The sequence below is a fragment of the Heterobasidion irregulare genome (genome assembly GCF_000320585.1).
Source record: "Heterobasidion irregulare TC 32-1 unplaced genomic scaffold scaffold_06, whole genome shotgun sequence".
NCBI classification, from domain to species: domain Eukaryota; kingdom Fungi; phylum Basidiomycota; class Agaricomycetes; order Russulales; family Bondarzewiaceae; genus Heterobasidion; species Heterobasidion irregulare.
Window position 1 is genome coordinate 2,343,841 of NW_009258202.1, and position 27,340 is coordinate 2,371,180.

Consider the following 27,340-nt stretch of genomic DNA (forward strand, 5'->3'; position numbering starts at 1 on the left):
CGCAGTCCTCCTGGAAGGCCTATCATATGAAACTGCTTAAGCGCTTAAGGCACGTGTTCGGTGGCTGTCTGCAGTGCTCTGTGCTACTCTGACCGCTAAGGCGTGTCCTTGACTTCCACCACATCGGCAGCGATGGACGACAACAAGGTTCTACACAGGGTGCTTCGTCAGATCGCTCGATGGGCTGTCTATTCTTTCTTCACTGAAGTCCACGTTATCAGCGAGGAGAACGTGCCACGAAAGGGTCCGCTTATTGCGTAGGTACTCTTTTCGTTGAGCGTGACGTATGGGATGTTAGAAGGGCTTCGGTAGTGGCATTAGCGATGTGATCGGTGGAACATTGTCAAAAGCATGCTGACTTCCGACACAGGACAGCGACACACCATAATATGATGCTAGACCCTGCCATCCTCTGTGAGTGGCATATACTCTGTGATCCAGAACATCACTTACGATGCAGCTTTCCAGCCTCGGCATTTCCATACCAGCGAATCCTTCACTATTGGAGCAAGGGTACGCCCTTGTCTACTCCCTCACCTATTACAGTCCTTCCTCAAGCCCTTCATCTTGCATCCATATGCCTTTCAGCTAGCCTCTTTGCAAATCCAGTAGTGCGCGGCATCCTCATCAGCACAGGGAACATTCCCGTCGATCGCAAGAGCAAAGATCGTCAGGCACTCTTCCGTGGAACATTTGATGCGCTTTCACAGGGTGCCGCCGTCGCGCTCTTTCCGGAAGGCACCAGTTATACCGAGCCACGGATCATGCAGGTGAAGGATGGCGCAGCGTGGTCCGCGCTCGAGTACGCCAAGTGGGCGAAAGAAAACCCTGACAAGGTGACGGAGGATCCTCTAGTTATTGTGCCTACTGCGATCGTATATACCAATAAATCGAAGTATCGCAGTTATGTGAGTGCAAGACACGTGCTTTGGTGATAATCTATAAATGCTGATTGAAACTCAACAACAGGTCATCATGGAGTGTGTCCCAGTGCGATATTGTTGAGCCAAGTGCTTGAATTTGACATGAATGTTCCTAGGTTCGGCCGTGGCATCACGCTCGACCCGTATATCGACCAATTCTTGTCGGCGGAAGAAGGTGCTCCGCGCGCGGCAGTCAAACGCCTGACACGCACCATCGAGACTCGACTGATCGAACTGACAATCAACGCGCCAGATTGGCAAGTTCCCTTCATTCATGGGTCTGACGTATCTCATCGCTGCTTCTCCCATACAGGGACACATTGTATGCTGCACGCATGGCAAGGGACCTTCTTTGGGAGGACGAGACCACCCTCAGTCGTGACGATTTCGTCCAAGTTTCACAAACGTTTGTCACTCTTGTCATTCCCGAGAACGTTGATGAATCTCTTTCTCAGGCTGGTTGACCTATTCTCTACGCCGGATGCTACGCCCAATTTTAACTCGGTCAAACGACATCTTTTGGAATATTATTCTCTGCTTCAGTCGACGCAGCTTACGAACTCAGTGCTCTCTGCGCTTCCTCTTCCTGATACACTCGACCCCTATCGCCCCGTCCCTCTCCCCAGCCGTCTGTTCACACTCCTGATCCTTCTTCGTGATAGTCTGTCCTGCTTAGTCCGTCTCCCCCTTTTCATCTTCCCCCTGATGATTCATCTGCCCGCATACGTGATGGCTCGGCTTGGTGCACGCCTGGTAGAGGACGAAGAAGAGACGCAAGCACAGAACAAAATCCTTTTTGGCCTACTATTACTCGTGTTGATTTACCCTGCCGCATTTTTCTTCCTTTGGGCTTTCCTTTGGTATACCCCTGTCGGAGCTCTGTTCGCAGGCTTCGTCGTATGGCTCACAGCAATATACCACACAAAACTAGTCAACGGTACGTACATACTCATTTCTACATGCTACACTTTTCTGAACAAACCGGTATCATATCTGCTCCACTTCACACAGATAATTACGAACAGTAAGTCCAGCTTTCTCCGTACTCGTCGGAGGTCTGCACATTTCTTATCAAATTCTAGTGCAAAACGCCTCGTCGCGGCCTGGCGCGTCTTGATTGGCGTCTGGGCTCCGAAGCGATTCGAGTATCCGCTCACGACACTCGCGCAATACACCACGACGCCGATCCCACCTGTAAACCCGTGGATATCAGGCTCTCACTCCGGCACATCGACGCCGAAGCCGGATGAGAAGGCGGGGACGAGCGCCACCGGCGCAGCGGCAGAACCGCCCGTCAAGTCGAGACGTAAGAGGCGACCCCGCTCTGGGCGCGTCATGAGGCACGTCCTGCGTGCCCGAGCAGAGGCTGTTCGTGCCCTGGCGTCGTTCGTTGACCAGCTTGAGAAAGGCCCGGCAGAGAAGTGTGTGAACGCTTCGGCGCATCTCGCGCGGGCTTATGGTGGTGGGGTAGAAGACCCCAGTGCGCTCGAGAGTCAGTCAGTCGAGAGCGCAGTCGTCCCGCCTCGGAATTATGCAGGCTGGAGGAGGGCCAGAGAAGTTATCACTTTCTTGAGGAAGCGAGGGGCGAAGATTACTGCCCTTGAAAGGGGCATCGAAGCAGACTGGGCGGCCCTGAATAGTGATGGTGAGATGTCTCCTTCAGAGGATGCAGAGGATGCGGAGGACAGGGACGAAATTGTTTTTGTATCCCCGGGCCAGTGACGACTGGTCCATGTGGACGAAGATCTACGGCTCTTGAATAACTTCTGTTCGTTCATCTCTTTTTGTGCAGTATGACATAAGTCACTGTCGACATTTTAAACGGCTCGGTACTGAGGTTTCTACAACAAGGATAGGTGCGAGTGCCCAGTGTCTCTCGACGACCACTCGTCGCTTACTTACTCATCTCCGATAGCTGAACGCCTTGTTGCACGAAATTATGTCGACTACGTGTTATTACCGTATCTGCCTTGAAGCAATTGATAGGACCGCGACGTCAGGAACTTGTTCCCGACGTCAGGGACAGAGTGTACCTCATTGACGGTCAGATCGATGACTTCAGGACATGTCGTCCCTTCATATCTGTATCCGCCCACGGTATTTCCCGGGTGGCAGCAAGCTAGGACTTCTGTGGAGATAATCCAAGTAAGTCCTCTATATTAGAATACGGCGGTGCTACCCAGAACCCATAACAGCTGATGTCAGAATGATAATTTAGATGGATTGAAGGCGGGTTTAGATCCTAGCACGCTCGGCAAAGAGTCTCGGACTTGAGCCTAGTGCAGTCGAACCTCGATTTTTCAAGGATCCCTCACTGGGAAATGGAAAGAGGCATACTCAGAAATCATATCCTGCTGAGCTACCCCAAGCGCAGCGCTTCTACTCTAGCTCGACGTCGGCCATGTCGGGGTCCCCCAAATTGTCTCTTCGGCGGCGTGCGTGCTCTTCGGACAACCCCATCAAGACCATCAAGTCGGCTTGAGCTGTTCAAAAAGGAGCCGTTCGCCGAGGCTCTATTGTTCCTAAGCGTTCGGAACGACCCCCAGGATAGTCTTCTGCTGCTTACTCATTTTGAGTTGTGATTTTTTTGTTGCTCAGGTCCGATTGCCGAGGTCAGCTGTGGCCAAGAGTCGACCTCGCCAATGCAACGCTTCTGTGCTTATTTCTCCGACGGTCATAATGCGAAGAGCTCGGCTGGTCGTCAGAGTATTGCAAGCAAATGCTCAATAACTTGCAGTCGTCAAACCAGAAGGTACTACCTCGCATAAGTAACCACTCCTTTATGTGTCATACGAGCATCTTCATCCGCGCTTCCGACTGACATCAGGAGATCCCTCTGTGCCAGAAGCGTTCGCTAATCAACAATTTCATTTACAGCTGACGCCTGTGCCCCAATGGGGAGAATGCGTGTCAGTATTTTTACACCGATCGAATTCATAGAGAATCACGATTAAGTCCCATAATTGACCGTGGGACCACGCAAAGCAGGCTTTGTATCGTCGGCCGGTACCTTGCTTCCGAGCACTGCGCATGGGCTCGAAGCTGCTCAAAATCTATACGCAGTGTCGCACACTGCCTCAGGTACTGACCTGCGCGAATTCTTTCGAACGTTCTACAAGGAAATACTGTAGGTCCTTGTATTTCTCCCTGATCAAATAAGAAATTTGAGTTGGTGAACGCGCGTGGAGGCGCGTGGTCGGAGCCAAGATGATGATCTCTCTAGTGCCATCTTAAACCCTTCTCGATTAAGCGGCGCCGCCGAGTGCCACGACGATCCGGGGTCATTTTTCGTTATATTTATGGCACCTGATACCTAGCTCTTTTTGAGTCGTCTACTTCACCCATCACCCCCTTTGACTTTTTGCGATCCTGCTCTCACACACTCTCGTCATGCAGGCATCACAATCTGACTCAACCCTCGCGTCATGGAATCAGACAGATTTCGGAAGTGAACAGGCCTTCGTCAACTACGGTTCTGAGCCTTATCAATCGTCTAGTAGCGACGGACTGGCATCTTTCCCTTACTCAATCATCTCAAGCCAAAACACAGAAATCCTAAACCTTGTTGGATGCAACCCTTCGAGATACTCTCATTACAGTCCGGACGAGGTACGCAATGACGAATTACTTTCATGATCCGTACATGATAGTAAGATGCTTTGAAGCATGAGTTCTATCAGATGCATGGGGCGTACCATCATCCCGGAGGCGTCGACTTCGCTGCTACTGCGGACATGCATTATGGCAACACTTCTTCCCACACCGACCTCTCTGCTGCTGTGGATGTATGTCAAGACCCTATCCTCGACCCATGGGCAGAGACGACTCATGAACGGTGGAAAGATGCCGCCCATGACGCGTACCCTACCATAGAACCCGTCCAAGTCCGTGAAATCGTTGCACCAACTCCTCGGCATGCCGTACAGATGACGCTAGAGGCCGCTCCGAGCTCAGGTCGCCGACCGTCAGTGTCCGCTCTCAATCCCGCCTTCTTTGGTCAACATGCCTGGGTCAAAGAAAGAAGAAACAGGCATAGCCTTGCTTCTTTCTACGGCGAGAGCGCGTATACAGAAAACAAGGTCAGTGTCCATTTATCTTCCCTCGACCCTGGTTCGCTGACTTCCATTTGGCAGTACGAGCATACTTCTAGCCTCCTAGAGTACGAGGCCTCGGAGAAGCATTATCAAGCACAATATCAAAGGCGGCATGATCACCAGGTGTCGTCCTCTCTCGATAGTAACACGTCATGCCTTCTGCTTACAGTCTGGTCAGAATGCCGTGATGCCATGGCAGGGGGGCGCAGCGAACACAAGCGCCAACCAGTGCTTCTCGCCGTGTGAACACTCACAGTATTACCCCTATTCTTCACCTTCTAGCATTGGTGTCTCTCCCACGAGCGCGCCCACAGCATCGACTTCTCCGCACTCGCAGTCGCCGGTGGCCATATCGATATTGAAGTCAAAGTTCTACATCATTCCATCAGAACAATACGCACCTACAATACACACACATACTGCGTATGCGAACCACGAAGCTGGAATCCTCAGGGGTCCCAACACGGGAAACCAGCAAGGATTGACGGGCCGGACAAGCACTGAATCCCTGGAGACTGTTTGTGAGGAAGGCTCTAGGACTGCCAGTGTCGCGCAACGCCGTGGTCGTACTCGTGTCGTCCGAAACGTTCAGCCCATCGCGTGCTTCTTCTGTCGTGGTCGAAAGATCGCCTGCGGTCCTGCGGATCCCAATAGCTCAGATAAAACGTGCATGTGAGTGTCGCTCCCGTCACGATGTTCGCTGAGGAAAGAGGGGGTCACTTGGGTCATTGTTGCACCATCCCCTCCCGTCTCCCTTATATGCTTTCATCCATGCGATGCACCGGCTGCTGCCGCTGAACCAGATGCAGCTAGATGCTCGTGCTGCGACAGTCCATCTGATAAAGCCATCGCGATATCTGCGCGCGGCTTCTGTCGTTGGGAAACTGATTACATGCGCTACTTCCACCCTGATCACCTCGTGGCGTTCATCTGTCCAACTGAGCTGTGCTAATCTACTTTAATTTTCCCTCGTAGGCAATGTTTGAAACGTCATCGTAAATGCGTGTATCCGCCTGAATCAAGGCGTGGCCGTAGACAAAATGAGGATACAGCCTAGAGGGAAGATAGTGCTAAGCACATTCAATCCGGCTACCTGACCAAAGCATCGCTGATCGACGATAGAATTTCTTCCTGCGACGGCTCCTTATTGTTGCCCAAGTTGCATGCTTTTGCGGCGTGTTTGCCCAGTATTTGTATTGACATAGTTGTGGCAGTTACCCCATGCGTTATAATTTATCCTACGCCTTTTGGCGTCTCAGATTCCGATCAATCCGATAGACCTGACACGCACAGAATATCTTCATCATTGCCTATCACCTGAACGAAAAGATGAGACTATGGTCGCCGTACTGTGTTGAAGTGAGCTCGCAAGATACATTCGTATCCATAGCCTTTCGAAGGTTGTATCCTCTCGTATACTCCCATGTCCTCCGTGCGCCAAGCAATGACACTCATGTAAGTCGACGTACAATGACTCGTGAAAGGTTCGTGTTTTTAATCGCAAATTTTTTCTTCTCCATCGAGAACCGCCCAGACCTTTGATGTCTGCCTCTTTCCGAGTCCAGTCTTGGCTGCTATTCGACACGAGGTGAACTGGATGGACTTGAGGACGAGCTTACACGTTTATTCTAGGCTTTGTACGACACTGACAGCCTCACGATTTCGACAGCCCCACGTCATCTCCCCACGCACGTCTGATCGTTGCTCGATTATGACGGGAAGCGCACGAAAAGTCATCAGGTAGAAGTGATAGCTGGACTGGCCTCCTTCATCTCCGACTTCCCTCATTGCGCCTGTCGGCCAAGTGGATGTTGATGAAATACACCCATTTGTGGAACGGAATCGCTTACTGCTGAGGAACCTTTGAAGCCGATAATTCAGCGTTGAAGACGTCATGATCGACTTGCAAAGCAGGTGACAGGATAGCTGCCCCTGTATGTCCCGGGATGAAAGCTATGATGGTGTGTGGGGCACCTTCTGCATACATATCAACTTCGGCGAAACCTTGGCGGCTAATAGTTCATAGGCTACGGCGGAATTCTTGATGTCCAAGTTGACCATTCCATAACTATGTTCCCTTCGCTCAGTTTTTCGTCAAACCCTGACGCGCATCTGCTTCTATCAACGAAGAACCCCTCTCATGAGGCCCCTCCTGCAAAAATGCGATTCCACTCTGCTATACTATTCAGGCAGCATCCCCCGACGAGGCCTCTAGTGAGCAAGTCTAGCACTTGTTACCACGCTCTTCGGTTAATGGGCATACACCTCGCGACCAGACTAGCCCAAGAAAATTCAAACAAGAAGGACGATGAGGCGTATGGAACGGAGACTGAAGTCATGGGACGCGGATTGAAGGAATGGAAGGCGAAATGGCTTTAGCCCCAGTTTTGTGCGAGAGTGATAGCCCAAGTAGTAGCTATGAAATTGCAGTGGACATTTTCGGACTTCCGTGTACGAGCCGGCTGGTAAGGTATCTGGTATGGTCATGAATGGCTAGTAGGGTCTGCACGTACCGCACAGTCACGAGATATCAGAGCATCGCTAGGAGTTTTGGGTGCAGCGCACATATGTAGCCTCATAGACAAGTCTATAAGAGTGGTACGCTGGTGGTTAGGCCAAAGCTGAACATCGACTCTGTGAAAGTGCGGTAAGGGAAAGCTAACATACCGATTTAGCCATGCGAAAAACTCGAATCAACGGCGTCGAGGTCCGGAATTGATCACGCGGGCTCTAGGTCCCAAACGATAAGGAGGTCTTCAGAGACCTCTTGAGGTATCGAATTGCCAAGGTCATGGCTCGAAAAAAGGTTCAATTGCCATGCGCAGCAGTAACTCAGTTACGCAGTAGGAATCCTGCACTCGATTTGTGACCAGACGACATACCATTGTTTTCAGTTTTCGGGAATGTATGTTTTACGAAGAATATCCCAGAAAATTTTGAGCTGAACGGCTGGAAAAAGAAGGTCGTCAAGCTTCAAGGTCATGATAACGGTCACGGTCCGAAGCTGGAGCTGAAGCGCTGACGAGCGAAATAGCGACGCTGACTGGCCCGGTAAATGCCGCACCTCTTCGTCCTCACACACTTTCATTCGTTGGGGGGCGGCTTCACCTAGCTTCACCAATTTCTTCTCATCATACCTAGCTAGTTATTCAGTGCGCTACTTCTTATAGCAAAATGGTGAGTGCATGCCTTTTTCTACAAACTTCTCAGCTACCTGACAGTACTCTGTCCAATCACTTGGGGATGCCCCAAGGCCGTCTCGTTATATCCCAGCTGCCTCGTGGTCTCGAGTGGGTTCTGGCGCTGGCCCTTCTATCACAGGGCTGCTGCGCAGAAGTATCATCCTTTCGCTATAAGCGTTCATTCTGTCTAGCCAAGGCGTCCCACTACACTGAGCCTCATTAGACCTCATCACTGTCCCGACTTGAATGTCAGCGTCTTCCTTCTCCTCGCCCAGTGAGCCCGATATCACCGATTTCGAGGATCTCGACACACTCTCGCCGCCTTCAGCTCTGAATCTACCAGCGTCCAACATACAATCCTTCATCGTCCAACAACCAGTGATCATGCCGACGGCACAAGAACTCCCTGCGCTGCCCGAGAGATTGATGGACGCGGCGCTTGCGTTAGAGGACGTGCCTATATCTACTCTGTCGACGCAGCCTGATGCGACCTCGTTACCGGATATGTCGAAGCACGAGACCTTTTTCTTCCCTGATGGGAACATAACATTCCTTGTACGCCAGACCTGATCTATACGCTGTTGATATGTGGACTTATAACTGAATGCGCAGGTAGAGGACACGTTGTATTGCTTATATCGCCATATGTTCCTTCGCCACTCCTCAGTCTTTGCAGCTGAATTCATTCCTGACGACTCTGAGAATGAGAGTCCTATCGAATTGGATGGGGTCAAGAAGCACGCTTTCGATAATTTTTTGTCCATTCTGTACCCCTCGTCTGTATACCTTGAATACTCGACCTCGAATGCCTTCGCACGTAAACTGACATAAGTTTGTTCCTAGGAATTTCGTAAAAGGCGATGTGGAAGGAGTGGAAGGATGGGCTACCGTCCTTCATCTGTCCACCTTGTGGGGTTTCAAGTCCATTCGGGAACTAGCCATCCGATCTCTTGCTACGATCAGTCTATGCGTCGACAAAGTGGTGTTTGGGCATAAGTATGACCTCGAAGAATTTCTTTGGTCAGGATACGTTGAGTTATGTCAAAGGGACGAATCGCTCACCCTCGAGGAAGCCCGCCGAATTGGTCTCAAATACGTTATCCCGATCGTTCATGCACGCCAGCAGCTTCAGCTCGAACGCCATTCGCGATCATTGGCGGGGATCACTAGTGGCAAATGCTTGTCTTGTAACTCAAACGACGCCTTCACCCATAATGCGTTTAGTTTCGGACTAAACCCGACGATCGATGCTGATACGTGCCGGTTTTGTCGTGTTAAGCGGGGCAGCATGACATCCGACGAGATCTCACAGCAAGTCAAGAAATTATTCCCACATCTCAGCCCACCTGTCGCGGTACCCACTGGACAAAGCGTTGCAAATCAGATGCCAAAACCAGTGGCCTCGACTGATGTTCTCGATGCGATGGATATGGACGAAGATTTGGACGAGACAACCGACGTCGTTCAAGTCATTCACCCCAAGCCGCGATCGACGAATCGAAAAAGATCGGGAAGGGGAAGAAAAAGCGATCGATGCAATTAAAGGGACTGAGCATACACCCTAGATCGATGAAACATCTTGTGAAACGGTACTGTAGCCTAGGCTTTATGTGAACTCTACGAACTGGGAAGGAATACAGCCTTGTCCAGCGTTCAATGACCTGGAGGCATTCAACGTTCGTTTGCTGATCGGTAAGCCTCATGTTGTCCTGGCTCTGTCCGATTGTTGTCTTCTCACCTGCTGGCAAGATAGGTTTCATGACTCAACCTTTATCTGGTGAACTCACTCCTGCATTCGTATCTCGTTATGATGTGCCGCATTCACAAAGGGATGTAATTCGACCATTTCATGATTCGTATTAAAGATCTTGAAATGTCAGTTTCCTTCTATACCAGCGTGCTCAAGTGACTTGCATTCTCTTCTTGAAGTACTCACCGTCAGATGCCGTGATCGAGGTTTTGGAAACGAGGTCAGCCAAGTTACTCCCACGTCTACTGACTCGGCGGAGAAGCCACAAGACCTCAAGGCCGCATGTCTCGTTACATATCCACTCCTCATGGCGCTCTCAATTTAGATCATAGCGCTGACTCTTCGATCATAAGGATCACTGCTCAAAAGTATCAGCCCTCGCTATCAGTATCCTTTCTACCCGCTGTCTCCAAAGCGTCCCACCACAGTAAACCTCATCACTGTCCCGAATTGAATGCCAGCATCTTCGTTCTCATCCTTCAGTGAGCCTGAGATCACCGAATTCATCGATTCTCGCCCGTCGTCTCCAGCATCGCAGATTACAGTCGCATCTATTGCCATGGAACAAAAAAATGTTTATCTGTCAGAGTTGAAGCCGGTGGCCTCAGGCTCTTCTTCTCTCCCTGCTATATGGAAGGACGTAGAGCTTGCCACACAAAAGACGCCTGTGTCTACCCTGTCAGCTCTGTCTAGGAATGACGTAGTTTCTGAGCCGGATAAGCCCTCAAAGAGCTTCAAGTTTTTCTTCCCAGACGGGAACGTGACTTTTTTGGTGCGCATGATCTACTAGAACTCTCAATGATGTCGGATGTGCGTACTCATGTCGGATCGCGCAGGTCGAGGGCACGTTGTATCGTCTCCATCGTTATCTATTCATTCGCCACTCCTCGACTTTCGCATCTGAATTTCTCCAACACGACTTCGATAACAACAATCCTATCAAATTAGATGCTATCGACAAGTTTGGGTTCGAAGCTTTACTATCGATTCTATATCCTTTGTTAGTGCATTATGACCACTCCCAGGGCACATTTTGATCATATCTCCATTCTAGGGATTTCACGAGGCACAATATAGAAGGGGTAAATCCATGGAGTTCCGTCCTTCATATAGCGACCGAGTGGGGTTTCAAATCCATCCGGAAGTTGGCAATCCAAACTCTTGCACCCATCGTTTCGCCCGTTGATCAAGTTGCGCTCGGAGAGAAATACGCGGTCGAGGCATGGCTCTTTCCCGGCTTCCAATCTTTATGCAGTAGACCAGAATCACTCACTCTTGAGGAAGGGCGGCGACTTGGTCTTGAGAACATCATCGCGATCGACCGTGCCCGACAGGAGATTAGGGACAATATGTCTTCACGTTCCACCGCGGCAATGGCTACAACCGAATGCTTGGCTTGCAAAACACCCATGATATACTCTTTGTCATGGTCGAAGCCTGAGCCACCAATGGTCGAACCCAAATTTCCGAAAGCCGACGTTCCACCACCAAGACCTTCACCAGGCAGCCTTTCGCCGTCCGCTTCTTCACATCCTTCTACATCTAGCCCTCCATTCACCCATCCCAAAAGTTCCCCTCCGTGGACGCAGAACTCTGCCATGTTGTCCTCTCCTGGGCAAAAACAAACTTCTTGTCGTCTATGTGGTGTACAACGTGGAAAGCTATCTAATGCCGAAATCTCTGACCAAGTTGAGCAGTTCATTCCCCAGTTTTCAATCGCCAGGGAGGCCAGATTACGGGCAGAGAAATCTGAAGCCGAGTTGAAGGCAAGGACTGGGGCCGAATCTGTGGCAAGGGCGAAGGCTTAATTGGCGGCAAAGCTGAAAGCTAGATCAGAGGCGAAAGCAAACTAGGAGCTAAGGATGTGGATGGACGGGCTATGAAAGAAGTAAAAGCGAAGGAAGTAGATGCGTGGGCGAAAGTTAAAGCAGAAGCAAGGGCCAAGGCAGAGGCGAAAGCTAAAGCGGGGGCAAGGCTGAACGGAACACCACTACTAGTAGAAAGGAGCGCCATTATTTGGTCCTAGAACTCCTCCAACCGATCCGAGTGCTAGATTCTTACAAATTTGACTAAATTATGAAACCTGCTATACTACACTATATTGAGAGACACAAGCCCAAGCGCTCAAGAGTGCTTCTGTTATCACCCGTTCAACTTGACTTCTTTCCAATCCATTCAAGTTTCCAGTGTGTCGCGCCACGCCGAGTCGAGACCGCCAGCTTCACGGTATGGCAAAAAGGTTCAGTCGACCGACCATGGTTCATATCAAGGATCTTGAAATGTCGATCTCCTTCTACATCGACGCAAGTGATTTGCATTCTATTCTTCAAGACACTCGCCTGCGGATGCCGTAATCATGCAAGGTCTTGTAAACAGTTCGAAACGCTGCCGCGGAGGGCAGTCAAGTAGCTTGTTACTCCACGTCTGCTGCTCAGAAGTATCAGTCTTTCGCTATCAGAATTCATTCTGATTTACTGTCTCCAAGGCGTTCTACCATAGTAAACCTGATTACGATCCCAAATTCAGTGTCAGCATCCCTCCTCCAGTGAGCCTAATATCATCAAATACGCTGACTCTCCCACCGTCCCCAGCATCCCAGCCTACAGTAGCATTTGTCAGGGAAATTCTTCCTGGTCATTCGTCAGAGCTGAAGCTGGAGGCCTCAGGCTTTTCTCCTCTCCCTGCTGTATGGAAGGACATAAAGCTTGCTCCGCAGAAGACACCCGCGCCTACCCCGTCAGCCTTGTCCAAGAATGACGCAGTTTCTGAGCCGGATAAGTCGCCGAAGAGCTTTAAGTTTTCTTTCCCAGACGGAAACGTAATACTTTTGGTGCGCCTGATCTAGAGCTTTCAAGATCGAACGTGCGTGTTCATGTCGGATCGCGCAGATCGAGGGCACATTGTATCATCTCCATCACTACCTATTCATTCGCCACTCCTCGAAATCCGCAGCTGAGTTTCTCCAATACACCTCTGATAATGACACTCTTATCAAATTGGATGCTACCGACAAGCAGGGATTCGAAGCTTTACTATCGATTCTATATCCTTTGTCAGGGCATTATGAACACCCCAAATGCAAATTTTGATCATGTCTTCATTCTAGGGATTTCACGAGACCCAATATAGAAGGGGTGGCTTCGTGGGTTTCCGTCCTCCATATAGCGACTGAGTGGGGTTTCAAAACCATCCGGGAGTTAGCGATCCAGTCTCTCGCTCCCATCATCTCGCCTGTCGACCAAGTTGCGTTTGGAAAAAAAATACGCAGTCGATGCTTGGCTCCTTCCTGGCTTCCGGGCTCCATGCAGCAGAGAAGAATCTCTTACCTTCGAGGAAGGGCGGCGGCTTGGCCTTGAGAACGTCATCGCGATCGACTGTGCCCGACAGGAGATTCGGGATCAAATGGCTGCACGCTCCACCGCAGCACTTACTACGACACACTGCCTGGCCTGTAAAGCATCCGACATCTACACCCCGCCATCCCCGAAGGTCGACCCATCGGCGGCTCAAGATCCGCCATCCCTAGTATCGTTCTGGACAACAAGGACTTCTTCAATGCCGACTTTCACCGCTCTGCCCACTCCTGATAGCCTGAAGTCTTCCGCTGGCCGTGTATGTGGTGTGCAACGAGGTAAACTTTCTCCCACCGAAATCTCCCGCCAAGTCGCGCGGTCGATACCCCAGTTAGTGATCGCGTAAGAGCCCAAAATGCGGGTCGTGAAAGCTAAGGCCAACTCAAAAGTAAGGATGAAAAAGGCAGTGGCTAAGGCAAAAGCAGAAGCTGAGGCGAAAGCCGACACGCAAGCGATGGCCAAAATATGGCAGGAATGGAAACTAAAACAGGACAGAGAAAGGGAGAGGTCAAAGGAAAAAGGAAAAGGAAAGGAAAAGGAGTTATCGAAGGAAAAAGACAAGGGCAAGGGCAAGGAAAGCAAAGTGAAAGTGGAAGTACAGCGCGTGAAGTCGACTGAACCGAACGGGATATCGAAGAAAGTGTCATGGAGGGTTGGCCCGTCATGACAAGCTGAGACAAATGAGAACTCAGGTATGTTATTTTCTGTGAGTTCGGTGTCTGGATACATGGTTCACTCATACAACCACAGGATTGACATATCTCGGGTGATTCTTCATGTTTCACGTCTCTCTCTCCCACCGAAGACTAGACTGACTAATCAGTGTGCTGGAGCTGGATGTCACAAGACAACATAAGACTCCTATATCTCAAAAAATAGATGGTCGAGCGACATACCACCTCAATCCAATAGCTAGCAAGAGTAATTAACATCTGAGTTTCTCATTTTCCAGAAATAACAGCACTTACCCATCGGGATCTAGAATGAACGCGATATTCTTCATCTTTCCGTCCGTGAGCTTCTTTTTAAATGGAACGCCGAGCTTCTCAAAGCGAGCGCAGGCAGCCTCGACGTCGCCCACGGTGATGGCGATGTGCCCGAAGCCCTTTCCAGGTTCGGCGTTACCAGAAACGTATGGCGTTTCGGCGAGCGATTCGGTGCCGTGGTTGTGGGTCAGTTCGAGGATACCTGGGTAGAGCGTCATGAAAGTGGACATGATTAAGGTATGCGGTAGTGGTGATGCACACCCTCGCGGCTGAGGCGGCGGGCTTCCTTCTGGTCGCCGGTAAGCTTGCCGTCAGAGTCGTCGTATGCGAGGAAGTAGAGCGTGAAGTCGCTGAAATCGTGCGCTGGGACAATCGATCAGACATGTTTGTCAGATGGAGGCTCTTCGTTCACACGCACAGGAGACGAGGTCCATCCCTAATATCTATTTCACGACTTTGACATTGTGATATTTCAATGGATAAAGTGGTAGTCACTCACGTCGGTGTAAAAGGGAATGGAGATCTTGGGATCTTTGATACGGATCATGGTGTGATTGAACTGCACGCCGACGAATGTGTGAATGAAGTCCCTACGATACGCCCGCACCCCTTCTCAAGAATCGTATCCTCCAATCAGACATACCTTAAAGCTCGCAGTCTCGGCGGTGCGCGGCATTTTGGGTGATTTGGATATGTGGAACGTGCGAATGCTCTGGGTCGAGTTGAAGACAGTGCGCGACAAGGAGCGGGTGAGGAGAGATCGATGGCGGACGAGCTGCATGAGAATGTAAGGGTCCGCTGGATGACGCGTTTGTGACAAAGCAACATCTTGTCTTCCACGCTTCCAGCCAATGGCGACCATCAGTTTCCGGAAGATTACTCTCGGTATGATTGGCTATCGCTCGAGCGGAAAGCGCAAGTGCTCGAAACGGTGCTGCGTGGTATCTATTTGCAGAGATCGCGGGCCTCAAGGCCTGCGCAAAACCTTCCTTACAAACTAAATGCTCGATTGCTTCAGCGTAGTATATGAGGCCACCATCGAAGAAAATGCGTAGCAGATGTTCAGCCAGAATGTCCGCTCTGTCTGGAATGCGAAGAAGAGTGGCCTGAGCCATCGCAGGCGTATGGAATAGTCGAAATTATATCGTGATATGTCCAAAGGGTGAGACAAACACGAGATTCTGATGGCGTATGGCGGCGGCGACTGCCTACAAAGGATGTGCGAGACCTCTTGAAGCCTTGCACCCCTCAGCGCTCTCCACCATCGCCGACGTCACCGACTGAGAATAACTTGTCGTAGATCTGATCAGAAGTGACGTAGGCGGCAGTTCCGCAGAGTTGAATCGGGTGCTCCGCATGGTCACTGGTCAGTGAAACCTCTTGGAGACGCGTCTCGACGCGGTCTCGTTGATCTGTCCAACACGTGACACGTGACTCGCCCAGCCGTCGCCGATTTCCTTCCACCGCTCTTGCTCTCAGACCATCACCATCCTGCTCACTCATACGCCGCCGCCATCGAACACGGTGTTGCCCGCGATGTCTGCGTCGCCGCTGGCTTTGCCCTTGAAATATCGACGCAAAAGTCTTTCTCACTCGCCTGGGCCCCTTTCGCGCTCGCGCTCCCCATCGTCGATACCGTCTCAATCCCCCTCTTCTTCGAAACCGTCATACTACGCGTACTCTTCCTGCGCTCGCACAGAAAATTGGATGCCCAGCGATGATGATCTTGAACCGCCATTGACTAGCGACGACGCACTTACCGCCCCTTCCTCTGGCTCTCGCGCAGCTTCTCTAGCGCCTGACGAAGACGCTTTTGTCGACATTGTGTCCTCCTCCCCCGTGCGCGATGCGCATTTTTACTCCTACACACAGGGTGCGCTAAAAATGCCCCGCTATTCTGGCCCTGCTCCCGAAGCCAGGTACGAGTCAAAACCTCTACCGACATACAGCGACGATGCACACGACGTGGCTGCGGCCCTCCTTGCATTACATGCCCATCCACGCTTGACATCGCCGAAACTGCTTTCGCAAATCTCATCATACCCACCTGCGCCACATATCTCGTCGAGTATCTTCCCCCCACGGTCCCAGCATCGGCCGGTCCAGTTAACCGCTCCATCGAACCGCAATCCTTCCGAGACATGCCGGGCGCTTATCGATAAAGAACTAGTGGAGGCCGTCGTTGATGGGGGAAGTGTGGAGGGATGCTTCGATGATGGATCCAGTGATGGATCCAGTGACATGGAGGTGGATCAGCAGCCTCGGCGCCGCGCTATTCGCTACGAGCACGAACGTAGGTATCCACCGCTGCCTCCGTCTTCGCCGCCCTCGGAAACCGAAGAAATTCCATGTGAGATAGAAGGATGTTCGCCAGATAATCATGCGCCTTACGAGGGAGTGCACCTGGGGGCCACGAGTACCCTTGCGCACCCCTTGGATGCGCTTGCAAGCGAGGTATGTCTCTATCTGTGACTATTTTCCCATATGTGCCTGAACTAGCATCAAATTCGTATTCATGCAATGTCTTTTTTCGTGCCCATCAATTTGCAGCGCATACAACCATTTTTCCACGAAAACACTTCCTTCGACGCATCCTCATCAAATACTTTCCACAACCTGTCATCGCCCCTTTCTTCCCCGCCTTCGTCTCCTATGTCATCTGTCCGTATGCTACCCAACGTTTCTCATCCATCGCATCCTCCATCGGCGTCTCTGAAACGCAAGGCCACGCCTGTCCACAACGAGAGCCCTATCAAAAAGGCCAGGCTTGATCCAGAGCGTTTGGAGACTTTAAACAGCGCCCGTGATGCTTGTTTGCGCACTGACAAGGTTTCAAAGTCAATGCAAGCGGTGCTCGAAGAGAAAGATACGAAGAGAATAAGCAGAGCTAGTTTGATACCGATTGCGAAGACGGCAGAGGACAAGAGAAAGGTTGAAGACGTAGCTGAAGTTCGGCAAAGATCTATGAAAGTTGACGTCAAACTGAAGAAACCTAGGCTCGGGAGATCAGATGGGTCTTCGAAGTCTTCGACTACTCCAGGTCAACTTCCTCTTTCAGAACGACGGGAGGCCTCTCGCGGATCGAAAGATCGCCAAAACAAATCGAAATCGCGCGACACGCACGATGCAAAGCATCACCCTCCTCGATCGCATCGCGCTGCTGTGCCTAAATCTGCAGATATCCGAAAGGCTCAACCAACCTCATCTGCGAAAGTTTTGGATCAAGCGAGGAAAGTCACACAGCCTAATGATGATGCACCCCACGGGGAACTTTTAGGCCTTCTCATCGAAACCCTTGCGTTTTCGCGTGCCTCCTCACTGCCCGCTACTGCGATATGGCGCGAAGTGCGTGCAGCGCATCCCGCTGCTTTTGCTAAGGTAAGTCTTGTTGATTTCTTTCTCTTCAATTTGGTCCTCATGATTTGCTTTGACAGGGTCCCGAAGATGTATCTACATCGGAAGATGAGGGAGGACGCAAGAGAATTAGCGATGATGAGGACACCGAGGGCATGGGCCCTGTCGAGGAGCTTCTCGAATGGGGCATTCGACATGGCGTGTTTGGTCGCATTGAGAGTAGCGGAGAGGTACATACTCTCGCCATCTCTTCACTTTGCTTCCACTCATGTTCTGACAAACGTCTCCTGCATCCTTTTCAGAGTCTTCCCCCGTCCTTCTTCTACATTCCGTCTGGGGACCCCGATCCTGAACGTGCGGCTCTGCTGGAATCGCTCGCCCCGCGCCCTGCGAAGCGCGCAGAGACGATGAAGTATAAGCAGTATTATTGGCGACCTGTCACCGTCACACGAGAACGTGACGGGCGGAGGATGAGGAGCGCGAGGCATGAGGACACGTCGCAGAACAAGCGCGTGTGGGACGTAGATTGGGAAGAGTAATTGCCCTCCTTTGCCACGCCTTGGCGAATTTTCTTCGTGCTCCCCATGGGCCTCCTGCATGATATGTTCTTTCTTTTATCACTCTTACGGCACTCATCATTTTCTCTGCCTTTTTTTTGTCCCAAATCAACATTCGGCACTCTTCGCCAATCCTACGACACGCGACGTCAGAAGTTTCTCAAGTATTTATTCCTTCTAGTTATGCACACGTCCAATCCACTCGCCACTCCGATTCAGACTGAACTGTCCCCCGCGCTCGGCATGGCCCTTTTTTCTTCTTTTCCTTCTGTCCATGTCGCACTACCTTTTACGCACATGAAGTCTGCCCGCATTCACATAATTACGACACTGCGACGGCACAATAATGACTGCTTCGATAGCACAAGCGCAACCTCGAATTAAATAACATTTCTTGTTCATACTTGGTATGTACTATGTACATTGTCCGAGGATGATGCATATGACGAAGATGTCAAACAACAGAGTGAATCAATGAAGGTCGGATGTGCGAGCTGAATTATTTAGAATGTACACCGATGAGTCGTGTCGGCCTACAATGAATAGGAAGGCATTGTGGACCTGGAGACACACATCGGCTGAGACGGCTGGGAATTGGGATCACTTTGCTTAGAATAAAAAGTGAAGCAAGGCAGATGAGTTAGGACCGGTCAGGTCATGTGCTCCATTGCATCCTCTGTTCCTTCAAACGTAGAAGTCCGCTGGGGTCGGAGAACGTAGGAAATATCGGAGGGACGATGCAGATGTAGTCTTCGTGGCTGATCTAACACATCAGGCAGTCGTTCTGTGTATAGAATGCAGATAGTGTCTTCCGACAGCTAACAAATATCTCTATGATTCAGAGTATTCCGCCCCCAGGTTAGCAGTCAGGTATCTGTGCAGAAATTACCGTAAGAACATGCCGCAAGTTCGAGGGAAACTTCTGCTCACCTTCGCTGTTAAGCGACGACAAACGCAAGGCGCCATTATTCCCAGCACCAAGAAACATCTTGTCGGTTGACGATCCAACGCAATCCTTCATCGCGACATCGCGCAATACGAGCGTATTCTGCTGGGGCGTCCAATTTCATCCTGCAAACATCATGATCGGCCATTTCGAACGAAGTCAGCCGGGCGACAACAGGTGCATCGGGGGTGTTTGCGTGAAAGGAATCGGGAACAACCCTCCGCCTTGACTCCACCAGGGATGCAAGCTGCTCGTACGGAAAATTCGGAGTATGGTCGTCTGTGCGCAGATGTAGATGCTCCAGCTTCGTACAAAGCCCCGACGTGAGCTTCCCCTCGTGTGTCCACCGCGATGTCAAGGCCTCGAGTGTGGCTCTGCTCAGAGGCATGGATTTGAGGGAAAGATAAGAGAGGTTCGGCATGTTCCTGAGCGCCTCTATGAGCAGCCCGTCACTCACCCAGCGCGAAGTGAGTTCGAAAACATGGAGTGTGAGAGAGCAGCGCGACAGCATCTCGCGCAAGCCTATATGCAAATTCCCAGAAGAGAATAGCTCGACCGCATCTCTCGTGCATAGGCGCAGGGTGTGTAGTTGGGGCGCCGCGATGGTGCGCAGGAACGAGCCAAGCACGACGGGATCCTCCAATGCCGCGTCTAGGACCTGCAACTGCGGCAGCTCGGCCGTCAGAGCGGTGCCGACGAAGTCGTCGTAGTCGATTGCTGCCAGCTTGAGCGAGGACAAGACATTGCATTGCGATAGATGCGATGTGAGCTGGGCGAGGTCGAAGATTGGGAGGGACTCGTCTGCATGCATGGCAAGCTGCGTCATTTTTGGCCATGGGAGCGACCAGCCTGGATGCCATTCGACGTCGATGGCGTGCAGGGAAGGTGCGAATCTCAGCGACTCCTTTAATGCTTCGGCGTTCTCGGCGCTCAGCTTCGCTTTCAGCGTGAATCTCTCCAGAAATGGCACCGCTAAGAGCGAAATAGGGGGGAGATAATGACCGGGGGCGAGTTCCATGTGCACATCTTTCCAGCGACGTGAGTGAACAGAGAGAACGTTCAGATAACGTGTGTACCCGCGTGGATCGTGTGTTGCCAGATGAATAGATAGAAGTGATGAGCGTGAGAGGCGAAGCCACGTCCCTAACTCGGCGAATAACGACGCGAGCGCTGCGTCCGACCAGTTCTCTGTATCCGGGAGGCGAATCTGTGCCCATAACTCTGGGATGCAGCGAGCAAGGGCCCGCCATTCTCTAGAGACCTGTGTGAGGACAAGTGGCGCGGAATGTAGTGAGAGGACTTGATCAGGGAAATTAGGAAGAGAGTAGAGGAATATATCAGAGAGGATCTCGAGCGGAAAGATGTGTGTTTCCATTCTGATTGTGATAGGCTATAGATAGACCCCAATATGATAAAATCTGCTGACGGTCAGGCTTGATATGGTTTATTGGAGAACGTACAGGTGTGAGAGTGGGGAAGTGATAACTCTGGGAAGCGAACGACTATTGGAGGGCCTTTCATGGCGTTATAAGTGAGCAGCTCTGTGGCTGTGTGGGACACTGACGCTTTCAGCGCATGTCGAAGGAAGAGATGCTGGACCACGTTCTGTCAATTCCATCATTTGTGTGGAAGATCAGTGAGGTTAAGTCACATACCCGTAAGTCGTGCAGAGGGTGCCTGACACTCATCGGCCTCTCTTCGAGAACTTGCTTGCTCACTCGCTCCACGACAATTCTGTACGCACTGTTTCACCGAAATATCCTGGCATCGGTCTTGTCATCTGCCCGGCCCATTTTCCGGAACATCTATCACGACTTGATCTCTGCATCAGTATCTTTTGTTTGAAGCCTCCAGGTCAATTCACGATGAGTTGACGCTTGAAAGGCCACACCCGTATGTATGCTTCTTCTGATGGAATAGATGCTGAACGCGATTACTATAATAATAGCCAATCAATCAGTCAGTCGTGTTTGTTCTAGGTCGTTGGGCGCGTCGTTGTTGCGGCGATTACCTTACTATCCCAGACATCGAACAGCGCTATGTTTGTATCACTGTTACGAGCTAATTTGGTGTATGTTATAATAGAAGGAACAGAATGACTCATGATAGAGCCTGGGGGCACTGCAAGGACGCTGTAGCACGTCGCTGTGAAACCTGGCTCTACGGCGCTACCTACAGGCGAAATCAGCATGATTCTCCCATGTCATTGGAGCCAGATGATCAGGGATATGCCATTGGCAAGAGCAGTGACTATTTCTTTACCTGCTTTCTCAAGCGCACTACATGTACAGCTTCACAGAGATATGGAGCGTGGTTGAAGTGGGTTTTGAAGTTTGGAGCGGCCAAGACAAGACTGAGTTTGCCTAAAACGGCAACGAACAAAGAGGCTTATGCAAGCTCTACCCTACTCCACTCTAGGCTCAGCGACATCTTGTCGAGTACTAGGAACGAGACCATGTTGCGCTCGCGTCGCCGCGAGCAGTGTGCTCCACAAAATGTATCCGTCAGCGACCCTTTCTGCTTTCACAAGCTCGGCAACGTCGCCACCCCTCTCCTCTTTCACACTCACCACTTTACCCGCGCTGTCCCAAGGTGCAAGCGACAAGTCTACACTTCATCCTATCCATCGTCCACGCCAGCCGTGACGCCAACACGTTCATTGATACCTTACCGCTGACGATCACCTTGTCCTCTGCCTCGACCATGTCAGTCCGACCATCCCGCTCCACGCTTCTCGTTGTCTCCACCTTCTGTCTCTTTGCATTCTGGTTCCTCTACCAAGACCCATCGTTCAATCCCCCATCGAGACCTTTCTTCCGCGCAGCTCGTTTTCCAGGAGAATTGCGCGCATGGATTCAGGAGGAGGACGCCCGGTATTCACTAGCATTGCAGGAGCGTAAGGAGCTCGTGCGCAAATGGGGTCCGGCCGCTAACCAGATTGACCCGTCAGTATACTTGTTCCTATCACCACGGGCCTGTTGCGCTGACGACAGGTGCACCTATGATGATCATAAGTTATCCCTCTCATGGAGAGTTCTATACCCTTTGTACGCGCGCGCTCTTCAGGGATCTAGACTGAGGCGCTCAACAACTGATCGTCGTTGAACGAATAACAGGGGATTTCTTCATTCCCGCGTTTCAGTGTCCGCATCGTGTCCAGCGTATTGGCACATTAGGTGACGGCGGCAAATGGGTGTGCGGAATGGAACGCATTGTCAAGAAAGAAAAATGTGTCATTTACTCCGTTGGTGCGTTTCGTCTCGGTGACATAAACGCACAAAGAATTGCTCACCGATTGGTTAGGCATCAACGGCGAGTCATCGTTCGAAGCGGCGCTGCTGCAGCGAGCGCAGGGTTGCGAGGTTTGGGGTTACGATTTCAGTGTGAACAGTGTATGATCTTTTCTCTTGATCTCCGATCAACGAGTCTCATCCAAGACTTCTATACCTCTAGTTTGGTCCAGAAATAGAAACTGTACCTGACCTCAAGAGACGTTCGCATTTTCATTCGTGGGCTCTCGGCGGTGAAGACCAGCACGCCGAGACAGACAATCCCAAAATGTACACACTTCAAACCCTGATGCAGATGAACGGTATTCGATTTCTGCATATTGTACACCCGCATCTCGTTGATCCTTGTCTGGCACGTTAATAGGCCACGACTTTATTGATATCCTCAAGATTGACATTGAAGGGGCAGAATTTGAGTCGCTCGCGGCACTTATCCAGTCATACGCATCCACTACACCCGACACACCTACTGTGCTTCCTTTCGGCCAACTGCAGATCGAGATCCACGCGCGTCACGGGCAAGAGCATTTCGCCGAGTTTTCAAACTGGTGGGCAACCTTGGAGCGTGCGGGACTCAGGCCGTTTTGGACCGAGCCCAACCTTGTCTATGTGAATTTAGTGAGGGGGGTAGGGCCAGAGCTTGCCGAGGTGCGTTGCATGCCCTGACTTCTGTGAACAGCCTTGTACTCACTGCTGATGCTGCTTGACTCACGCAGTATTCGTTCATCAACATTCGAGGAGACCATGCTTTAATCTCCGATACCTTCTGATGTCATGATCGCACCGCCGCATTCTTCGCACCATCCGTCGCACCATCCATCGCACCATCATTGTACACTATCATTTAACCATTCATCGCATTGGACTATTCGATGAGCTTCTCTAGCAACGCACTCTAGCTTCCTTACCTTACTTACAACTTCTTATATCGATCATATAGATCTCCTTTCAAAGCATACGCAATGCAAGACATACTGCGACCTCATAAAGGACGCGGACTGATATTGCTATGATACTATTCCTTTACATAGAGACCGTCTCGTAGATATTTTTACTGATATCAGTCGGAATGGATGACATTTCCCTTGCTCCACCGAAAGATATTGTAATGCGTCGGGACATTTGAATATGGTGGGTTCTCATGCCCTCCAGTGCTCTCCTCGAAACACACCAGAGGACACCACTCTGCCCGGTTACCCGGTCGCGCACAGCTGAACGTGGAGGCATGAGGCGATGAGAGCTTCAAAGCCCGGCGTCCTTCGGTGAGAACCAGAACACCCGTGGGAATATTGAGATAGCCATTCTTCCTTCATCACTTACGTCTTTGACTTCCGTCTAGCCAAGGCAAGCCATCGTCAAATCTGCAGCCTGCTGACGAGAATCGAAAGACAAATCGTGCACTCACGCTCAAGGGTCTGGGGATATACCGAATTGAGGACGGTTGAGCGGCTTTGCATCACAAGAATACTGATGACTATGGTGATCTAAAGAAGCACAACGAGTAAGTTCTCTGTTCCTTAAATGCCCCCATGTCCAGCTGCTGCTTTCTGCACTAATCATGGATCCTCTCATCTCAGCCTTCAGCGGTCTTGTGCTCGCAGTGACGTTGGCGTTGTTCGTGTACCGAAGGTCGCCTAAGAGCAACCTTCCTTTCCCTCCTGGCCCAAAGCCTAAATTCTTTTCTGGGAACGTGGATGACATACCGAAAACCTATCCATGGCTCGGCTACGCTGCTATGGCCAAGGAGTATGGTGCGTACAACTTCTTCCATGGGTGAAGTTGAGCTGAGTGTGACTGTGATCCTGCAGGTCCTTTGATCCACCTGAAAGTCGGGATGCGACGCAACATGCTCGTTATCAACAGCGCCCAGGTCGCGTCAGATCTTCTCGAATCTCGCTCAGGCATATACTCCGACAGACCAAAGCAGTGGATGTATGGCGTCCTCGCAAACCGCCTCTTGAACGTGTTCAACATCTCCATCCAGCACTCGCGCTTCCGGCGCTACCGCAAGTTGATGAACAGCGGCCTTAACTCGCGGGCCACGCAGGGATATGCACCTTTGATGGAGTCTGAAGTCAAGACGCTGTTGCGTGCGCTGTACACGAAACCGGAAGAGCTCTCCGCACACGTGCGCAGGAATGCGGGAGCAGTAATTTTGAAGGTCGCGTATGGTTGGGAGGTCAAGACGAACGACGACCGCTTCGTGACGATGATGGAGAAGGCAGTCAAGATGAACGTAGAGGCAAACACCCCCGGAAAGTGGCTTGTCGAGGATTTGCCCGCCCGTATGCAGTTCTGCTTTCTTTCGATTTTTCACTTATTGACGGCCAATGCTCCGCAAACTCAACACAGTGCGTTACGTTCCCTCGTGGTTTCCCGGTGCATATTTCCAGAGACGTGCGCGATATTTCAAGGAGCAGCTGAGCCAAATTGATACTGTGCCCTTCGAGTGGGTCAAGAAGCAAATGGTAGGTCGATTAATACCTGTCTATTTCGAGATATTCACCACAATATGGCTTCGCAGGCATCCGGTTCATATATCGACTCCTTTACTTCTCGTATGCTTCAGCCTGACGATGGCAATACCCCGAATGCTGAAGAGCAGGACATCATCAAATGGTGCAGCGGTGCTCTCTATGCCGGTGGTGCCGACACCGTAAGTCTCTCTAGACAATGCTCATACTCAAATTCAATGCTGATGTCGTCTTGAATGGAATACAAATCTAGACTGTCTCCGCGTTGGCGTCGTTTGTTGCGGCCATGGCACTGTATCCTGAAATCCAAGAGCGCGCGCGAGCGGAGGTCGATTCGGTCGTCGGACGCGACCGCCTCCCGACCATCGAGGATGTCCCGCATCTGCACTACGTCAATGCTGTGGTCAAGGAAGTGCTACGATGGGCTCCTGTGGCTCCGATGGGTATGTCACTTTCATTCTCTCTTTGAGGGATGCTGTAATAAGGTCATGTAGGCTTGCCACATCGACTCACGCAGGATGATGTCTACCAAGGTCAATTTATCCCTGCGGACACTACTGTCCACGCAAATATCTGGTATGAGCACTTTCCTCGACCATACGCAACTTGAACTGAATGCATGATGCAGGGCGATTTTGCATGACCCCGCCCTGTATCCGGAACCTGAAAAATTCAACCCTGAACGTCACCTCGGCGAACACCCACAGCCCGACCCGCGCAAATACGCGTTTGGATTCAGTCGCCGTGTGTGCCCAGGTACGAGGCTACTTTTACCACCTGAAGCTTTCTTTACACTCGACATTCGGATTTTCAGGTGCCCATTTCGCGGAAACTTCGTTGACCTTTACCACTTCCTCGGTCTTGTCTTCTTTGATTATTTCGAAGAAGAAGGATGCCAACGGCAAGGTGATTGAGCCGATTGTCGAGTTCACGAGCAGTGTTACCAGGTATGGTCGATTTTGCGCTTGCTTCCGTATGCAAATACCAACCTTGGGTGTTTCATCTAGCCACTTGAAGCCTTCATTCCAGTGCGATATCGTCCCTCGCTCTGCAGGTGCTCGGGCTCTGATCGAGGATGATGACGCGTAGAGACTTTGCGGCTCGTCTGATTTAACACCTATGCATACACTTTCGTTTAGTATATCGAGCCTATCGTTTTCGCTAGCATTTTTTCGAGGCTTTGGATCCTAGCTAGTGGTGCTTCCAAGGATTAATGCTTATAGGCTCCTCGTGAGTTTCTCTGTCTCTATAAACCAGTGGTACAGCCTAGCTTGGACTCCCGGCTGTCCAGACGGAGGCCTTGTCATGTCTGAGTGCGTATCTGCCGAAATGATCGCTGAGTACTAAGTATACTTCTCACGGATTGATGATGGCGCTCACTTCTTAGACAGTTTCCCAGCAGGTTGTAGCCTGTGGTCACGGGTGAGGTTCGATTCGATTCTCTGAATTGCGTGCATTTTACAGCTCCAATATCATCCAAGGGGCTTGATACAACTCTACTTATGCACCCTTCACCCATGGCGTTATTTCCTGCGCTCACATCTAGCTTGGCATCAGAGCCAAGAATGCTGATAAGCAAATGGCTTCGTCCATGCAGCTTAATGGCGCTTGCCCTTCCCTCGAATCCCCGAATAGGCAGGGCACGGTGTCTGCGCGTTGGACCAAGCAGGGTCAGCTCTCAGTTTATCCTTCTCGTGGACGGTCGAGTTGAGGCTGTTGAAGGCACACACCGAGTAGCTGATAGTTTCGTTGAAACTCGTGGGACTCCGTGTGAGGTGATATCGAGCAACGACGAAGCAACGTCTGCAAGCGTCAGTGATCGAAAGGGCTTGGCACAAAACATGCAATACGCGCCGACAGCGCATTTGTTGCCGAGAAGCCGCGCCAGGTACACTTACCCTTTGCATCCTGCAACCTCGGTCCTCCACAAGTTCACCAGACAATCTACATGATCCAGAAGCCTTTTCAAAGTACCACGCAGACAGTATCGAGAGGATGAAATAGGACGAATCGACATACTTGTCGATGCACGACGGAGGGCAGACCGCAAGTCATCCGGTGGTCGCGTGAAGGACATTACAATTCGGAGAGATCGACAGCATAATTTGCGGCATTATCGACCCCGGCGCGGCGTCAATCTTCCTTTAAGCCATAGACTTCTCCATGAGACAAAGAAATGTGCTGTCGCTAATAGGAGGGCTACGTGAGCGCTACGTGTCCACATAGGTGATTTGGGCCCGTCAGTCCCCCTCTTCCAAGTCGACACTCTACAGCCGGGGCAGTGCGGGCTTACACCTTGCTCCTCATTCCACCTTTCACTGATCACCTTTCCTGTTATCCAGAGGCGGCGTCTCTTTCTGCGAAAGACGTTCGGCGTTGCTATCTGGATACAGGACGTGCTGCAGGGTCACATAGTCTGCAGGGTCACATA

At 51.1% G+C, this 27,340-nt stretch overlaps 16 protein-coding genes across 16 annotated transcripts; 12 read left to right on the forward strand and 4 right to left on the reverse strand.

The window, feature by feature from the left end:
* Positions 1–106: 106 nt before the first annotated feature.
* HETIRDRAFT_434925 (uncharacterized protein) lies at positions 107–3,302 on the forward strand. Its single transcript, XM_009549506.1, has 12 exons — positions 107–257; positions 371–414; positions 469–513; positions 589–908; positions 970–980; positions 1,040–1,180; positions 1,237–1,329; positions 1,379–1,860; positions 1,935–1,947; positions 2,006–2,779; positions 2,839–3,068; positions 3,129–3,302. Exons 1-10 carry the CDS (start codon positions 133–135, stop codon positions 2,643–2,645), a joined length of 1,914 nt encoding a protein of 637 aa, XP_009547801.1. The 5' UTR covers positions 107–132; the 3' UTR covers positions 2,646–2,779; positions 2,839–3,068; positions 3,129–3,302.
* On the forward strand, positions 2,976–3,405 carry HETIRDRAFT_419046 (uncharacterized protein; the record flags this gene model as incomplete). Its single annotated transcript, XM_009549507.1, has 2 exons — positions 2,976–3,068; positions 3,163–3,405. The coding sequence occupies 2 exons, from the start codon at positions 2,976–2,978 to the stop codon at positions 3,403–3,405; spliced, it is 336 nt and encodes a 111-aa protein (XP_009547802.1).
* A 908-nt stretch (positions 3,406–4,313) lies between these two features.
* HETIRDRAFT_419047 (uncharacterized protein) lies at positions 4,314–6,074 on the forward strand (the record flags this gene model as incomplete). Its single annotated transcript, XM_009549508.1, has 5 exons — positions 4,314–4,532; positions 4,589–5,002; positions 5,057–5,140; positions 5,196–5,689; positions 5,993–6,074. 5 exons carry the CDS (start codon positions 4,314–4,316, stop codon positions 6,072–6,074), a joined length of 1,293 nt encoding a protein of 430 aa, XP_009547803.1.
* Positions 6,075–8,426: 2,352 nt separating this feature from the next.
* On the forward strand, positions 8,427–9,872 carry HETIRDRAFT_476959 (uncharacterized protein). Its single transcript, XM_009549509.1, has 3 exons — positions 8,427–8,754; positions 8,812–8,975; positions 9,043–9,872. Exons 1-3 carry the CDS (start codon positions 8,446–8,448, stop codon positions 9,740–9,742), a joined length of 1,173 nt encoding a protein of 390 aa, XP_009547804.1. The 5' UTR covers positions 8,427–8,445; the 3' UTR covers positions 9,743–9,872.
* A 636-nt stretch (positions 9,873–10,508) lies between these two features.
* HETIRDRAFT_427918 (uncharacterized protein) lies at positions 10,509–11,757 on the forward strand (the record flags this gene model as incomplete). Its single annotated transcript, XM_009549510.1, has 3 exons — positions 10,509–10,721; positions 10,786–10,949; positions 11,004–11,757. 3 exons carry the CDS (start codon positions 10,509–10,511, stop codon positions 11,755–11,757), a joined length of 1,131 nt encoding a protein of 376 aa, XP_009547805.1.
* Positions 11,758–12,204: 447 nt separating this feature from the next.
* On the forward strand, positions 12,205–13,648 carry HETIRDRAFT_102171 (uncharacterized protein; the record flags this gene model as incomplete). Its single annotated transcript, XM_009549511.1, has 5 exons — positions 12,205–12,256; positions 12,541–12,779; positions 12,838–13,001; positions 13,056–13,196; positions 13,258–13,648. The coding sequence occupies 5 exons, from the start codon at positions 12,205–12,207 to the stop codon at positions 13,646–13,648; spliced, it is 987 nt and encodes a 328-aa protein (XP_009547806.1).
* Positions 13,649–13,657: 9 nt separating this feature from the next.
* On the forward strand, positions 13,658–13,969 carry HETIRDRAFT_419049 (uncharacterized protein; the record flags this gene model as incomplete). Its single annotated transcript, XM_009549512.1, has 1 exon — positions 13,658–13,969. The coding sequence occupies one exon, from the start codon at positions 13,658–13,660 to the stop codon at positions 13,967–13,969; it is 312 nt and encodes a 103-aa protein (XP_009547807.1).
* A 148-nt stretch (positions 13,970–14,117) lies between these two features.
* Positions 14,118–14,964, reverse strand: HETIRDRAFT_123386 (uncharacterized protein; the record flags this gene model as incomplete). Its single annotated transcript, XM_009549513.1, has 7 exons — positions 14,118–14,135; positions 14,199–14,214; positions 14,271–14,490; positions 14,550–14,651; positions 14,707–14,731; positions 14,788–14,847; positions 14,932–14,964. The coding sequence occupies 7 exons, from the start codon at positions 14,962–14,964 to the stop codon at positions 14,118–14,120; spliced, it is 474 nt and encodes a 157-aa protein (XP_009547808.1).
* An 818-nt stretch (positions 14,965–15,782) lies between these two features.
* Positions 15,783–16,552, forward strand: HETIRDRAFT_146500 (uncharacterized protein; the record flags this gene model as incomplete). Its single annotated transcript, XM_009549514.1, has 1 exon — positions 15,783–16,552. A coding segment is annotated over exon 1 (726 nt), but the record flags the coding sequence as incomplete, so codon positions are not given.
* A 678-nt stretch (positions 16,553–17,230) lies between these two features.
* On the forward strand, positions 17,231–18,601 carry HETIRDRAFT_146501 (uncharacterized protein). The gene is made up of 3 exons (XM_009549515.1): positions 17,231–17,666; positions 17,723–17,872; positions 17,945–18,601. The coding sequence occupies exons 1-3, from the start codon at positions 17,253–17,255 to the stop codon at positions 18,179–18,181; spliced, it is 801 nt and encodes a 266-aa protein (XP_009547810.1). The 5' UTR covers positions 17,231–17,252; the 3' UTR covers positions 18,182–18,601.
* Positions 18,383–18,583, forward strand: HETIRDRAFT_320243 (uncharacterized protein; the record flags this gene model as incomplete). The annotated part of the gene is made up of 1 exon (XM_009549516.1): positions 18,383–18,583. The coding sequence occupies one exon, from the start codon at positions 18,383–18,385 to the stop codon at positions 18,581–18,583; it is 201 nt and encodes a 66-aa protein (XP_009547811.1).
* A 248-nt stretch (positions 18,602–18,849) lies between the features above and the next one.
* Positions 18,850–20,520, reverse strand: HETIRDRAFT_427921 (uncharacterized protein; the record flags this gene model as incomplete). Its single annotated transcript, XM_009549517.1, has 3 exons — positions 18,850–18,983; positions 19,130–19,247; positions 19,279–20,520. 3 exons carry the CDS (start codon positions 20,518–20,520, stop codon positions 18,850–18,852), a joined length of 1,494 nt encoding a protein of 497 aa, XP_009547812.1.
* Positions 20,494–21,249, reverse strand: HETIRDRAFT_385876 (uncharacterized protein; the record flags this gene model as incomplete). Its single annotated transcript, XM_009549518.1, has 3 exons — positions 20,494–20,738; positions 20,801–21,081; positions 21,162–21,249. The coding sequence occupies 2 exons, from the start codon at positions 21,247–21,249 to the stop codon at positions 20,954–20,956; spliced, it is 216 nt and encodes a 71-aa protein (XP_009547813.1). The 3' UTR covers positions 20,494–20,738; positions 20,801–20,953.
* Positions 20,574–21,494, reverse strand: HETIRDRAFT_476964 (uncharacterized protein; the record flags this gene model as incomplete). The annotated part of the gene is made up of 4 exons (XM_009549519.1): positions 21,408–21,494; positions 21,157–21,317; positions 20,801–21,081; positions 20,574–20,750 (listed from the first exon to the last, which is right to left on the reverse strand). Exons 3-4 carry the CDS (start codon positions 20,831–20,833, stop codon positions 20,574–20,576), a joined length of 210 nt encoding a protein of 69 aa, XP_009547814.1. The 5' UTR covers positions 20,834–21,081; positions 21,157–21,317; positions 21,408–21,494.
* A 769-nt stretch (positions 21,495–22,263) lies between these two features.
* HETIRDRAFT_46155 (uncharacterized protein) lies at positions 22,264–23,205 on the forward strand (the record flags this gene model as incomplete). Its single annotated transcript, XM_009548648.1, has 5 exons — positions 22,264–22,393; positions 22,449–22,537; positions 22,599–22,737; positions 22,800–23,083; positions 23,152–23,205. Coding segments are annotated over 5 exons (696 nt in total), but the record flags the coding sequence as incomplete, so codon positions are not given.
* A 788-nt stretch (positions 23,206–23,993) lies between these two features.
* cyp50 (cytochrome P450 monooxygenase 50) lies at positions 23,994–26,157 on the forward strand (the record flags this gene model as incomplete). Its single annotated transcript, XM_009548690.1, has 9 exons — positions 23,994–24,186; positions 24,244–24,720; positions 24,788–24,903; positions 24,960–25,091; positions 25,163–25,352; positions 25,404–25,485; positions 25,538–25,665; positions 25,724–25,856; positions 25,917–26,157. 9 exons carry the CDS (start codon positions 23,994–23,996, stop codon positions 25,996–25,998), a joined length of 1,533 nt encoding a protein of 510 aa, XP_009546985.1. The 3' UTR covers positions 25,999–26,157.
* Between the last annotated feature and the right edge of the window lie 1,183 nt (positions 26,158–27,340).